Source organism: Pseudophryne corroboree, chromosome 4 (assembly GCF_028390025.1).
Source record: "Pseudophryne corroboree isolate aPseCor3 chromosome 4, aPseCor3.hap2, whole genome shotgun sequence".
In the NCBI taxonomy this organism is placed as follows: domain Eukaryota; kingdom Metazoa; phylum Chordata; class Amphibia; order Anura; family Myobatrachidae; genus Pseudophryne; species Pseudophryne corroboree.
This window is the reverse complement of record NC_086447.1, coordinates 737,167,908-737,183,874: the sequence shown is the minus strand read 5'-3', so window position 1 is coordinate 737,183,874 and position 15,967 is coordinate 737,167,908. Positions and strand designations below refer to the sequence as shown.

Below are 15,967 nucleotides of genomic sequence, written 5' to 3'. Positions count from 1 at the left end.
CGTGGCGTCTAGCTCTATCTGCGTTAGAATCAAAGAGAATGTCTATAAATTATTATATAGATGGTACTATGTACCATCTCGCTTGAGTAAAATGTACCCAGATACGTCAGATAGGTGCTGAAGAGGATGTGGCACAGAGGGCTCTTTCCTACATATATGGTGGTCATGTTCTAAAATAGCGCATATGTGGAGGGACGTGATCAACTTTATATCTGGCTTGCTGCAGATTTCCATTCCTTCTGACCCTAAATACATTCTCCTCCCCTTAAACCTACCAACACTAACAAAATTTCTAAATAAATTGTTACGACATATAGTATCCGCAACAACATGTCAATTAGCTGCAGATTGGAAATACCCTATCCCGCCTTCCATGCAATCTATAATTGCCCGTATCTGGTACGTTTACCGCATGGACTACATGACTAGCATCATAAACTGCTCCTCTAAGTAATTCGAGAAAATTTGGAGTCCATGGCTGGCAACCCAGCATGCCCCTTCACCCTTTAATTTTTGATACCCTGCACCAAATTTGATGGGACCCTCCTGGGGACTCTATCCTATTCTCTTTCGTCTATTCCTCTTCTTTCTTCTCTTCTCTGTCTTTTTTTCTTCCTGACCTTCTTCTACTCTTGCTCTTTAATGTTAGTCGGTTAGCTGTGCTACTGACTGGCCTTTTTTCTATTTTATACCACCTGCTCTCTGGGTCAAAAATGGGTCACTGTTTGTTTTTTCAGTTATCTTTATAACTACCAAATGTTATGCTATATTTGCAATGTAATTTGCTAAAACCACTATCTGTTGGTATCTGTTTGCATCTGTGATCCCACGAATAAAATTATTTGAAAAAAAAAAAGAAAGCAGCTTAAAAAAACAAAAGTGAGCTCAAAATCGCCCAGTGTGTATGGGCCTTTAGTGTATACACCTAATTTCGTTTGTCAGGGCTCTGGGAAGTTCAAGGGAAATTGCTCATCTTCCACATTGTTCATCTTTCACATTGGTCATGTCTTCTAGTGTGTAGGGCCCTTAAGGTCCATACACACTTAACGATAAAATGAGCGACGTCGCTCATTTTATCGTCAAGTGTGTATGCCGCCAGCGACGACCAATGCGCGGCCCCGCGGGTCGGCAACGATCGTCGCTGTCGGTAGGGCATACATGAAGGATGTGGACTGTCGTCCACGACCTTCATGCAGGGCTGGCGGGGGCGTGACGTCACTGAGCGATATGAGCAGTCATATCGCTCAGTGCATACAGGCGACATCGTCTAATGTGAATGGGCCTTTAAGCTTTTCCAGTGCACAACTATGACACATTAAAGCTAAAATCACAATGATACATACACAATTAAGAAATATATTCTTTATTAATACTAACAATTTAGATACAGTGTTAGTTCCAAACATTAATTTACACTTAGCACTACATAGCTCTTGTACATGTTACTATAAAAATATACTTCTCATTTACTGGCTCTATTGGTATTTTATGTTGGACATCTTCATAAAGGCAAAGTTCTTTTTTTTCTGTTTTCTTTTTTGGAATAGGTTTGAAGAATTAACACTTATGGTATATTACTGTATTATATAATTCCGTTGTACAGAGACATTCATTTCATATTTCTTGCTAAATCAGTCAATAATGCAACAATTTAAACAGTAAAAGGCAGACATTAGTTTTCAGCAAGTAAAAGGCAGACATTAGTAATCACATGGTTATACATTATTTAAAAGCACATATCTTCACAAATTATACATTTTGTATTTTAAAATGGGAGTGCCATCCATTTTTTTTGCATTTTTAGTCTAATACATTTAGGGCTCTCTCACACCTATCTTATGGGGCAATTCAATTAGAAGACGAAATACCAAAACAGATCACCAACATTGCACATTTTCCCTCACACCCCATAGTGGCGTGCGATGTTGTGGTACCATAATACTCAGTGATGTGTGCAGTGACTGCACATTGTCAAGAATTGAATAGCCCCCTTAATTTGCTTCTAAAGTGCACATTAGTTTCCATTGAATTTACTGTACCCTTTGTGAATGAGCCCTAATCTGTTGTAGCAACCAGGAGACATTAACCAAGCAGGAAGGAAAAGGCACTAGTCTGGACATTCACTATAATAATGTTGGCATACAGTCTGGCCTTTGATGCACTTTATATAGATTTTTACATTTTAGAAATTGTTGTTTTGAAGAGCTGGTAAGAAAAATAGAAATAAATGGTTTTCGTCCAGAAAAAATTTATGCAAATAATTTCCAAGTAAATAATTATCAATTGAGGATATACATTAGAAGAAAAGTTTTCTCTTGCTGGAACAAAGCCATACTGTAATCCTAGCTGCCTGATGACAAGTGGTAAGAATGACTGCTTCCTCCATGCAGCCCTGTGCCTGCCTACTAAGTGCATATGTCTATATGGGATGCAGTCAGGATACCGCCTTGCGGGATTCCAGCAGACAGATTACCGACGCCGGAATCCCGACACTATTCGGAATGCCAACAACGACATCCCGAATCGGTAGACATCCTGATGCCGGAATCCCGACAGCCAGGATGCCAAACGTCCTCACACTGCACCGCTGAGGAGGTAAGCCGCGCGGGGGGGGGGGGGGGGGGGGGAGTGTTAGGTCTAGGCTGCGTGGTGAGGGTTAGGCTGAGGCTTGGGAGGGCTGGGGTTAGGCAGCGTGGACAGGAGGTTGGCTTTAGGCACTGACGGGTGGAGGTTACTAAGGGGTAGGTTAGGGTTAGGCAGCGGGTAGAGAGGTAGGGGAGAGAGTATAGCACCCCTTACTCACCCCTGTCGGCTTCTTCGCGGTTGGGATCCCGACGTTGGTATTTTGAACGTTGGGATCCCGCCCGCCGGCTTTCCGTACTGATCCCATCTATCTGATAAAACTACTTGCCTAGGATGGCATTGCATGTTACATGTCTGAGGCACTTAATGCAAAGTCATACATGAATACTACCTACCTGCATCTTATTTGTTCAATGCTTCATTAAATGAACATTGCAGATGCAAGAATTTTGCTTTATGATGGTTTAAAGTGCCTGACGTGTATATGAAACCCTTTAAACTTTTTTGGGTACATCTGTGTATAACTTAGAGAATGTTTCCAATTAGGAACAAAATGACCCCAATATGTCTTGGTACACGTTCTGCAACTGCGCACACTGTAAGTGAATGCCTTCAGCACACACTCTAGTCCATTAGAGTGGCATCAGTGGGTCCCTATCCAAATTTTGCTACAAGGCCCAGTGATGCATATTCCGCCACTGCTCAATTAATACTATTGTCTCTGTAAATAATTTCCCTTTGACATATTCTGACTTAAAGAGAAGAAAAAAAAGAGTAGGCACACTCGTTTATGCATGGTGGAAAGATAAATACGCACTGTTCCTTCTGTCAAATGTCATAATCACATTTTTATGACTGCCTGTGACTGTCTCCCGTAAACACTGGCAGGAGTTTTGTTTTACAGCAAAAGATCAGCATCTCCTGTCGTCTGGGCATTTTTAGGAAAGAAAATTGAGCTAAAACTATTATTTCCACATGCCATTGTTTTATCCTAATATGCCGTATAAATAGATTAGCAGAACTGACCTTATATAGCCATTAAGAGTTCTTTTGCACAAGAAGGATTAGTTGATAAAAAGGTTTGTTTAGAATAACTGTCACTAAGTTTCCCCAGAATAAAAACGTTAATTGCCTATGGACAAGATTCACTTAGCAACAGTGAACACAAACTGTTAATGCTAGTGTATTAGAGGCATTTTATATGCCTCTGAAACGCCACTAAATCCAGGACTGGTGTTACTACTAAATGTACCTAGTTGGTCGTTTAGGGGGGCCAAATTGTAGGGGGCTCCTAAAACAATGTACAGTATGAGTGACATTTCAGTCACGGGCTTGATTGTCACCGTAGCACCCCCACAGACGGCATTGGCTAATGACATTGACTTTGAATGTTGGCTGTTGTTCTTCCATGTTTGTAATGGGCTTGGGGCTTAACACTGGGCTACTGTATGATATACAATCCCAGAGCAACACTCTCCATAATAGAAGATGGTGACCCGCACCATGGTACACACTATGTAAGAAAGGAGATAGGGGGTGGAGGTGTTGCCGAGGCAACTTGCCTATGGCACCCAGAACACTTTCCCATACAAGCATTTCTCTTATTACAAGAGCTGCCTGTCACCTTAGAGTGATGTGTCTCAACAAAAGCATTAGACGGCAGGTTAGGCTGTAACTCAGGTAAACTTGAAGGACAAAGACAGGACAAAAGGAATGAAACTAATAAAACAGTGTATATACTGTACCACTGTGACATACACTATCTGTGTTACTTTCTGACACGGATGAGGAGCATCCTAACACACCCACTATAGTGAAAGATACTACTATAGTTGATGACCAGTGATGTCAGAGGCTTACAGAGATCTTTCACAGCTATTTCTAAAAGCATCCACACACTCAAGTACAGTATTATACATCTACAGTATAAAAGTCATTACCTGCTATGTAATGACATTATGGAGAAAAGAAGAAGGGGCGAAGAACACTATACACAGCTAAGACAGAGAGGGGAGGTAGTGCTTTCTTCAAACAGTAAATTAGTGGATAGCTCACTCTTCATAAAGACAAGACATAAGGCACAATAATCTGGACTACAGCAAAAACCCTGCATCATTTCATACACTATGTACACGCTGAATATTTACACCTTTGTTCTTGCATCAATCTATAGATATGCATACATTTATGTACAAGCCACCTATATTTCTATGTACAGAATCCTGAGTGGTATTTACATTAGTTACATTGGTTCAATGGCAAAATGTTTGTCCGTAAGGTATAAAAAGTGAAAAATATATGATGTTTAGCAAATGAAAGCAGCAATGTTCTATTTCTAGCTTTCTACAGTACAATTTCCGAGTCCTCTGCAGAGTCATCAGCGTAGAGAAGCTCCTCAGTCAGTGAGTTGCCATCCAGCAGAGTGTTGCTCTCACACCATGGCACTCTCTTACTAGGGATGCTGCCAATTAGAAGTGGAGCACAGGCTTGTTCCAATTCCCCGGCCTGCTCTTCAGGCACCCCCTCCAGGATGTACCTCTCCTCACTGGAATTACTTCCATGGACCTCCACCGTCACCATGGTGGTGTCAGACCTTGAAGGAGTGATATGTACATACTTTGAGTCCAAGTCCAGGCCCATGTCACTTATCTCTGGGTCTTCTGTGAAAAGCTCACTGTCTTCAGGTAAGCTTGTGTTAATATAAATGACATCTTCCTTGTCCAGTGCTGGAGGCAAGCCTTGAAGAAACTTCTCCAAATCATGCTTCAGTGCTGTGAATGTAGGTCGATCAGCTGCATTAGCTCTCCAGCAGAGGTACATCTGCTCATACCTGCAATAAGGTATAAGAGAATGAGCATGTTATGGTAGGATAATCTGTCATGTCATCACAGAATCAGTGAGAACCTTGTTCTATTCCCAAGTAACTCAGTGAGGACAGACACAAACTGACTTATCATTAGTGCGATCCATCTGGTGGCTGCTGCCACATAAGGCACTGGCCAAGAGGTGTCTGCTTACCTATTATTCTTAGTATCCAAATTGTAACTCAATTGTAATGGTCTCATTATTTAAATCAATGTTAATTCAATGCATCCATCAGCAGCTGTAATGTTGGGTCCACATGTAGGAGCTAATATAGGAGTTTTAAACAGCATGAAGAAAGCCACATAGGGGAATTAAAGAGAAGGGAGTGGAGTTGATTTGACCGAGGTCAAGGAAACTTGTGATTTTAAGAAAGTCAGTAGTTTGTGTGGGGTTATGGGGTCGCACTGTGGTTGCAATTCGATTTTTAAAATGGCCAAGTGTAGGAGTGGATTTGGAGGAAGGAGATTTAGATCACATGCAAAGTGATATCAGAATTGTGTATTGGGGCTGGGGTCAATATTACAGAAAGTTTATTCCCAATTGGAGATGCAAGGAGAAGAAAATGGAGATAGGATTTGGTTGCTGAACTTAGGTAATGGATTTTCAATGTGTAGGGAAGACCTAAATTTACAGGTTTATATATTTTCATTGTGATGTGTTACCCCAGGGTGCGGTCAGGATCCCGGCAGTCAGTATCCCGTAAGGACAGGGGGGTTAAGGTTAGGCACTAGGGGTAGGGTGAGGCTGAGATGGCGGGGGAGGTTATGGTTAGGCTGAGGGTGGAGAGGCTTTAGAGTTAGGCTGTGGAAGGGGTGGGTTAGGATAGTCAGGATTCACACTGCCGGGATTTCGTAGCCAACCCCTTCCCTCCATGTTTACAGCGGAGCTGTGCTGTGTAATGTGTGTTCCTATCTCTACATTATATGCTCTCAATTTAGCTCTTCCAGGTCCAGGACATTGCACAGCATTGGTGTAAATTATATTTATAATATGTAATGTTTCAGGAGAAACAGTACCACAAATAAACATTTGTACAGTGACTCATAATAATTGTTTATAATTTTTGCAAAATTCAGTACTTACAGTTCATCCAAACAGGCTACTGGCTGCTTCAGCCTGTGGCCCTGCAGTAAATGGTCATATATTTCGTGGTTCTGGATGCCTGGATATGGAGTCATCCCTCTGGTTGCAATTTCCCACATTGTGATACCAAACGCCCACTGTTGATAGCAAACAGAAGTAGTAGGATGATGATCTTTCCAGAAGCCCTGAATGAATCCTTTCATACTGAAAGGCCAGCTCCCAGTAACCCATTCATGTCACGTACATAGATGACAACAGACACTAAGATATTGAAGTAACAAACTAGAAGAAAGTTTTGTCACAAACTATCTACAGAAGTTATGTAAGAGGCCAACTGCATCCATGCACTGTGACAAATAAGTGGTGCTGTCTCCATTTAACTGCATATAACAGCCTGGCATTACTGCATAATACATTTGTTACACAAAGATGGCATCCACATCGGTGATCGGAATACATTCAGTGCAATTACTTTAGATCTAACATAAATGCCAGCAGGAGGCAGGATATGGAATGGTACACAGAGATGTATGCAAAACAGATTTTTTCACGGTTGAGTAACTATCGTCAGTCTCTGTATGGGTCTACATAGCACTGCGCACGTGCTGCAACGGTCTTGCAATGCTGGTCACAGAGAGGATTTATTCGCACAGTGATTGAAAGTCAGGGACTGTTTATGTTTAGGGGAGTGACGGCAAAAACACAGGCGTGACGTGACCAATTCGGGGCATATTACTGCTTGTGGCTGTGATCCTGTACGCAGTTACAAGGGCTCTGGCCTCTTACTTCCTTGCACAATGCTGCACGACTCAAGGGGTACTGGGAACTTTGATAATAAACTAACCTATGATGGATGCAGCTTTTTTGCACACAGCCACTGGGATTGACTAAGACGGTGCGGCTGCACCATTAGCATATTTTCACACAGCTGCTGCGTACAAACTGTCAGCTAAGAATGCATTTCCTTACATTTCTGAATCAGGCCCATAATTCACTACCACTAAATCCATATCTTCCATATTGTTGGTTTACCACAGGTTCAACTACTGCACAGGCTAACACATGCTACATTACTTTATATAGTCCTCATAATACTTTTCTCAAGATTTCACTCTTAGAAAGTAAAATCCCTTTGTGTGTGGCTATCTTTCCAGGTAACAACCCACGTGACCGCAGGAATCAGATCAGGTCACATTTTACCAAATGCCCGTTTAGGCTGGTTGGTTTGCATTTACAAATAAATAAAAAAAAGTGTTGGATTATCAAGAAATCAATCCTGGATGTTACTATTTCTGCCATACCCAGATAAATATTGAATAATATAGGGATGTAGTTATGTCACTCTACGACACCCAAAGAGTGGGAATAGAACCTGTTGCGAGCGCAGCTCACCACCAAGCCCGCAAGGGGCTTTGTTGTACTTGCCCCCACCGCCGGCATTCTGTGGCCGGGATCCCGGCGTCGGGATGCTGATCGCTGGGATCCCAGCCGCCGATCACGTGGCCCCAACCCGTAATATAACACTTTCATTGTACTTAGTCTAATGGATGCTGACTTTTACAATCAGACATTAATGGTTTCATCATTGAAAAGTGTAATCCTGTGAGGGCTGCACAACTACTGTCCTTTGGTGATTTTAGGCTATAATAATTGATCATGTTTAGTCATGCTTCACAATACTAAGGTGCATTTCATTTAGTTCATTTTGATAACAGGGTATTCACTGTAAACTCTTTGGGTCATTTAAAAGGGATCTGGTCAGGATCCTGGTGGTTGGGATCCCGCTAGTCGAAATACTGATAGTTGTCTCTTATGTTATTCAAACTGTTATACTAGGAAAGAGTTGTAGATTATCTCAAATCCGGCAATTTACAGCATCCCAAACAGCATGGATTCACTGGGGGGAGATCATGTCAAACAAATCTTATTGACTATTTTGACTGTGTGACTAAAGTGATGGATAAAGGTGGAGCCATGGATATAGCTTATCTAGACTTTAGTAAGGCTTTTGACACTGTTCTACATCGCAGACTGCTCGGTGTGGAGAGGTGGAGCTGTCTTCTTTGGATGACCTTTTTCCTTCCGATACGCTGCAGAAGTCCAGAGTCTCCAGTGTTCCTTTTGGGAGGGTAATTCGATTCCAGCTGCCAGCACCCCTTGACACCCACCTTGTTTGTTGTGGATATATGCCTTGTATTTTTAAAACATTGTGAGTGTTCTGTGTAATAAACTCGTTGTCCCCTTTTTTCAAAATTGGTCTGCCTGATGATCTGTTTTCTTTTTTGAGATAAGAGACTACAATTTGGAGGGCGTCATAAGAGGATAACTACAAACACTCCAGTAAAGGGTCGCAAGGGGACTCCTTTGTTTGATCTATCTATATCAGATGTAAGGACGTTTTTTCGTATGGTGTTTGCGCCTATCACTTTCCAATTCTTTGTGTATTATTACCTTCTCCGGCAGGGAGTTCCAAATCTTTATTGCCCTTACTGTGAAGAACCCTTTCCTACGTTGTGTACGGAATTTTCTCTCCTCTAGCCTCAGCGAGTGCCCACGTGTCCTATACAGGGTTCTTTTAATAAACAAATCCCCTGCTAACTCCTTGTAATGACCCTTTACATATTTGAAGATATTAATAATGTCCCCTCAAGGGACGCCTCTTTTCTAGTGTATACATATTTAACCTAGTAAGCCTTTCCTTGTACTCCAGTGTCTCTAACACTTTAATAAATTTAGTAGCTCGCCTTTGAACTCTTTCTAGTTCCTCGATATCTTTTTTATAATATGGTGCCCAAAATTGAACACAATATTCAAGGTGTTGACATACCAATGATTTGTTCAGTGGCAGGATTACATCCTCGTCCCTTGTTTCAATGCCCCATTTTATGTACGCAAGCACTTTATTTGCCTTTTTGCTGCATTTTGACATTGTGTACTGTTATTAAGCCTATTATATATGAGCACCTCCAAATCTTTTTCCACCACAGTTACCCCTATATTTTCCCCATTTAGAGTGTAGGATGCATGTGTGTTTTTTGTCCCAAAATGCATAACCTTGCATTTTCCTATCTTGAACCTCATTCCCCATTTAGACGCCCAGGTTTCAAGTTTAAATAAGTAATTCTGTAGAAACTCCACATCGCTTTCTGAATGAATTACCTTACACAGTTTAGTACTATCTGCAAAGATTGACATTGTGCTTTCCAGCCCTATTCCTAGATCATTGATAAATATATTGAACAGTAGCAGGCCCAGTACGGACCCTTGTGGTATTCCGCTGACTACTGGTGCCCAGCTGGAGAACATTCCGTTGACCACTACTCGTTGTACTCTGTTATCTAGCCAATTACCTATCAATGTGCAAATACAGGTTGGGTATCCCTTATCCAAAATGCTTGGGACCAGAAGTATTTTGGATATCGGATTTTTCCGTAGTTTGGAATAATTGCATACTGTAATGAGATATCATGACGATGGGACCCAAATCTAAGCACAGGCTGCATTTATGTTTCATATACACCTCATACACAAAGCCTGAAGGTAATTTTAGCCAGTATTTGTAATAAACTCGTGCATTAAACAAAGTGTGTGTGTGTACATTCACACAATTCATTTATGTTTCATATACACCTTATACACACAGCCTGAAGGTCATTTAATACAATATTTTTAATAACTGTGTATTAAACAAAGTTTGTGTACATCGAGCCATCAGAAAACAAAGGTTTCACTATCTCAGTCTCACTCAAAGAAATCTGTATTTCGGAATATTTGGATATGGGATACTCAACCTGTAGTATATCCTAGGCCAAGTTTCCTTAATTTGATGATCAGTCTCCTGTGAGGCACTGTATCGAAGGCTTTTGCAAAATCTAAATACACCACATCCACTGCTTTTCCCTGGTCAAGATTCTCGCTCACTTCCTCGTAGAGCTAATTAAGTTAGTTTGACATGATCTATCCCTTACAAACACATGCTTACTTTTGCTAATAATCTTATTAACCTGCAGATAATCCTGTATGCTATCCCCCAAAATACCTTCCAATATTTTACCCACTATAGAGGTTAAACTAACTGGTTTATAGTTACCAGGATTATTTTTAGTTTCCTTTTTAAATAAAGGCACTACCTCAGCTAAGCGCCAATCCTTTGGTACCATGCCTGATGTAATTGAACTATGGAAAATCAAGTATAGGGGTTTTGCTAGCTGCGACCTTAGCTCCATAATAACCCTCGGATGAAAACCATCTGGGCCTGGTGATTTATTCATCTTCATGTTGCTTAGTCTCTCCAGGACTACTTCCTCACTTAAACAAGCATCAAGCCAAGAGTCACTACCTTCACTATAGTTATGCACTACTCTCACCGTCTGATCCTCCCTGATGAATACTGAGGGGGGGAAAAATTGTTCAGTATATCAGCTTTTATTTGATCATCGTTAATCAAAGCTCATAATTCATCTTTTAATGGGCCTACGTTCTCCTTCTTTAACCTTTTACTGTTTATGTATTTATAAAACATTTTAGGACTGGTTTTACTCTCTATAGTGATTTGCTTTTCGTTTACAATTTTAGCTGCCCTTATTACTTTTTTGCATTTTTTATTGCAATCCTTATAATGCTGGAATAACTCCTCCCCTTCATTAAATTTAAATGTTTTAAAAGCATGCCTCTTTTTAGCCATTGTTTCTTTGACCTCCTTATTAAGCCACATTGGCTTGTGTTTAGTACTCCTGCATTTACTGCTCATGGGAATGAATTTGTGAATATTGCTATCAAACAACCCTTTTAAAGCTACCCACATTTCCGTTGTGTCTTTACCATGAATCAAAGCTTCCCAGTCAATGTCGTTTAGTGCCTGTCTCAGCATAATGAAATTAGCTTTTCTAAAGTTAAATGTTTTAGTTGTTCCCTTATAGCTATGTTTTTTTAAACTGATGTCGAATGTGATCATATAGTGGTCACTGTTTCCCAAGGTTTCCCCAACTTTAGTGTTTGATATAATGTCCACATTATTGGTAATAACTAGGTTCAGAATAGTTTTACCTCTATTTGGGTCCTCGACTATTGATCCTTTAATGTATTTAAGAACCTGCTGCTCCTAGTTTTTACACATGAATCGTTTCTCCAATTTATATCCAGATAGTTAAAATCCCCCAAACACTAGGATGTCCCCCATTCCCGCAGCTTTTTAAATTTGCAGTAAGAGTTGTTCCTCGTCATGTACGCTAATATCCGGTTGCTTGTAGCATGTGCCAATGACTAGTTTCTTTGCTTCTGTGCCCCCACTTGTGATCTCAATCCATAGTGACTCCATGTTATCTCCAGTCCCCTCGTAAATACCGTCTATTAAGCTTGGTTTTAGAGATGGTTTAACATAGCGACATACCCCTCCTCTCCTTTTGGTAGCCCTATCCCTCCTGAAAAGAGAATATCCCTCCAAATTCACAACCCAGTCGTGAGAGTCGTCCCACCATGTTTCCGTAATACCTATAATATCATACTGAGATTTTGATACAAGCCATTCCAAGCATTTTAGCTTAGCATCTCCCTTGCCTGTTTGTTTTAATGGTATCATATCTATATTTACAAGTGCATTTCTAGACTTACGCTTACCGACTGTTATTCTCCTCCCTCCCATCATATTTAATACAACCTTCCTCACTACTATCTCTATTTGACCTATTAAGACTTTCTAACCCCCTCCCCTGATGTTAGAATCTTCCCTTATGCTATGGACATCATTTTCTAAATACTGTATTGTTGAGCCATATTCGTTATTAGGTGATAAATTGGGAATATCTTGGGCAATACCTGTGTCAGTATTTCCGGTGTCAATACCCATGCAAATACCCTTGCTGTTGCCGGCTGATCTTTCGCTCCCCCCCTTTTCAACCCCCAAATTGTTCACTATCCCCATACTTACTGTTCTCACTGTTTGACCCATAGCTTCCAGCTAAATCGTCCCCCCAGGATCCTAGTTTAAAAGCTCCTCCAACCTTCTGACCATCCTACCCCCGAGAACCGCAGCCCCCTCCTCATTCAGGTGCAATCCATCGTAACAAAAAAGATGGCGCCTGACTGAGAAGTCTGCCCGGTGTTCCAAGAACACAAACCCTTCCTTCCTACACCAGTCTCTAAGCCACAAATTTACCTCCCTAATCTCCCTCTGCCTCCCTGGGCTAGCGCGTGGCACAGAAATAGAACTTTGAAATAGACCTGCTTTTGGCTGGTGTGTTTGGAGAATCATGCACGGATCCCCGGTTGTGGAATTTTCTTCTTGACTAGTGGAGCTCAGTGCTGATTTCAAAAATAAGGAGGACCCCTAAGCAAATTTTTCCAGGTATTTTAAGAACCAGGACTGTCTCAAAGAGCCCGGAGCTGACTATACTTGGTAGGGGGACCCCACACAATTTTTTCTTCCTGATTCTTAACTTTACACAATGAAGACCTGCATGGATCTCACTGATCCGAACAGGCTTCACTGTGTCATGTTTGGCAATGTACTAGACTCCCTCATAAAACGCTGTTCTGCATTACAAATCACATCAACATCAGAAAACTTGAATGATAGAAACACGGGAGCTTAGTAAATTAAATTTTTTTTTTTTAAAGTTGCAATCTAAAACGCCTGATGTCAGCCGAGATTGATCTCTGCTAAAAGCGGCAAAAACACGAATCTTAAGGGGGGTACTCACGGAGAGATCCATGCTTAAAATCTAAACAAACAAACAATCTGACTAGATTGCTTAGAAGTTAAGCACTGATCTCTCCATGTATACCCCCCACAGCGATAGCCGCGCAGCGTTATCGCTGGTGCTAGACTGGCCACTGGGTGAAATGAGCGCCTCCTCCCCCTCGCTCAGCACACATCGTGCTGTGCTGAGCGGGGGGAGATGTGTGCTGAGCGGTTCGCTCAGCACACATCTCCCCCTTAATATCTACCCACTTGCAGTGCAGCATGGTTTTGCCAAGGTGCACATTTACAGTACTTGCTCTTTTTTCTTAACTCAGAATGAGGACCGTTATGTTCAGTTCAAAAAAATACGGCAAAGATTACACATATTATACCCTGCTGTTCTTGTATTATCCCTATTGAGCAGACAATTACATCTTAACCTGAATAAATTCAGAAATGATGAGACCCAATTAGTTGGGTAATGGAAGAAGTAAATTGCAACTCATATATCATGAAATTGAATAACCAGAGCAGTAAGCTTGTCACAAAATCACATTACTGCAGCTGATTATATCTGTACACTGAAAAACAGTATAAGGAATACCCTTGAAAACCCTTCAATTCATGATGATGTCCTTCACAAATATAATCTCAGAGCTCGTTAAGGCCTGATTCAGAGTTTTCCCCAACCCCGATGGTGGGGGGACTGCACATGACCCATTCTGCGTATGTGTAGAACAGGTCCTGCATGGTTGCATTCAGCGCCCCCTAAGTTGAAGCATGACTGATAGGCTGTGGATGATTGGTGGAGGGTCCAGGAGCAGCACTGGGCAGCGTTCCTGAAAATAGGGGGTCTGCTGCCACAGTTTTTTGGTAGTGCTGCGTTTTCCGATGCGCTATGGATGTGAGGCGACATCCTACATAACCTGAGGATTACTCTGATAACAGATATTCTAGCAAATGATCAAATGCTGAGTCCTCAGACGTAGCAGTGGATCACACAAGCAAAGAGGTGTCTATGAACACAAGAATTCTGTGGCATTAGCATATTATCACACAGCCGCTGCATCTCCATCTCTGAAACACCCCCTATGTGCTATAACACATATGTGCCGGAAATATGGGTAACACGTATGAAAATTAACACAAGCTATAGATATATTTTTGTGATTCACTTTTAACATGCTGCTCATGCATTTTGTTTTTCCAGACTATGTAAATGATGCTTGTAGAGTGCATCTATACATGACACACAAGCAATCATGAATAGAACTAATTAGCCATCCATGGTCAGGCCTGTGCTCTTATAGAACACATCTCTGCTCTCATAACAAGTGACACCTCGCACCTCTGGGATCCACGGAACCCACAACCTCTGTAGTACCACCCTTGTCGATGGCCCATTTCTCAATTTGTCATTAATTATTAAGTGTACTATATGGTCATTCTGCATATAAATCAATTATACATATTACATTCCTAATTTAGGCTGAGTTATGTGAAGTAAACTCCGCTCTGAAGCAAACCATAAAGCGCAGAATGATACCATCCAAACGTATCTAGTGGCACATGATCACCTTGTGTATCTGTATATTATAGCCCCTGGAACCCAGAGCTTACATCCTCTATATGGCTGCACAGACACTACAAGCGCTGAATAAGCTCCATGTAGACTAGCTGTAGCACTCATTGGGGGATATTCAATTGTTTGAAAAGTCGGTAGGATGTCTGTTTTTCCCTGACTATTAGATAGGAAAAAACAGACACCCAACTGACTTTTCAAACAATTGAATACCCCCCATTGACTACACCGCTCATACAGCACACGGATGCTGGTGTACCAAGATTTCTCAGCATTTATACCGCCTTATATATCATGCAATTAGGGAACGTTATCATACAAAGTCTCCGTCGTGTCATTACCTTTAAAGTTAAGCTTAATGTTTCTCAGTTATAGATCTCACATTCTCCTTAGCAAGTCATGTTTTTGGACTCTTAATAATGCAGAGATTAATTATTTTGGACTTTCATTACTTATCCAATGTGTTCACCAGGGTTGTCTTAACAGCAGTGTAGGACCGTGGGCAAAGCAATACACTGGGGCTCCTACCCATCCTCCAGCAGTAGGGGTGGGGGGTGCTATCAGCAGCAGCTTTGATGTCCCGTGGGCGGTAGGGGATGTTCTATCTTAGCATGCAGGAACCGGAGCAGCAATTTCTGCTAATTACTCTTTTCCTGCACAGATGGTGGGAGATGGGGCGGGAGGGAGAACACTAAACTGTAGAAGGGGGCATTGGGCTGACTGAAGGTGCCCCAGTACATGACTTTCAGGGTGGTTGGGGGTGTTTTATATGGAGTTGAGGGGTGGATAGTGGAGTGGGCTTAATAGTCATAATTTTCCAGTGGGAGTTTAGCATGCTTGACAGCAGATATCTCCAGTTCCTGGAAATAGATTTATTGGCTTTCAATGGGGTAAAAAACTAGAGAGGCCCACCTTTCAGGAGATACTGGCCACTTGGGGAATAGAGTTCAGAAGCCAGAGCAATCTACCGATGAAAATATAAAACTGTATACCAGGCGTGTGGAGCTGGAGCAGGGACCAGCTGCTGTAAGGCTGATATCTCTAGTTCTGGGCAAAGTAGAGACAAGCTGCCAGTGTCCACCGAAAGGGGAGAGTCTCAGCTTTTGGCGTATATCATAAAAACTCTAAGTTAGACAGAAGCCAAGATATCTGACTGGGAAGAGCAATTAACAGGT

The 15,967-nt window shown here is 41.6% G+C and overlaps 1 protein-coding gene across 1 annotated transcript in view; it reads right to left on the bottom strand.

Annotated features, from left to right (window-relative positions):
* Positions 1-1,347: 1,347 nt before the first annotated feature.
* The window catches only part of MERTK (MER proto-oncogene, tyrosine kinase), a 236,034-nt gene continuing 221,414 nt past the window's right edge, over positions 1,348-15,967 (bottom strand). The window contains exons 18-19 of the mRNA XM_063918101.1: positions 6,532-6,668; positions 1,348-5,413 (exon numbers count right to left, since the gene is read on the bottom strand). Coding sequence (XP_063774171.1) covers positions 4,927-5,413; positions 6,532-6,668 — 624 coding nt within the window. The 3' untranslated portion in view covers positions 1,348-4,926. The remainder of the gene's footprint in view (positions 5,414-6,531; positions 6,669-15,967) is intronic.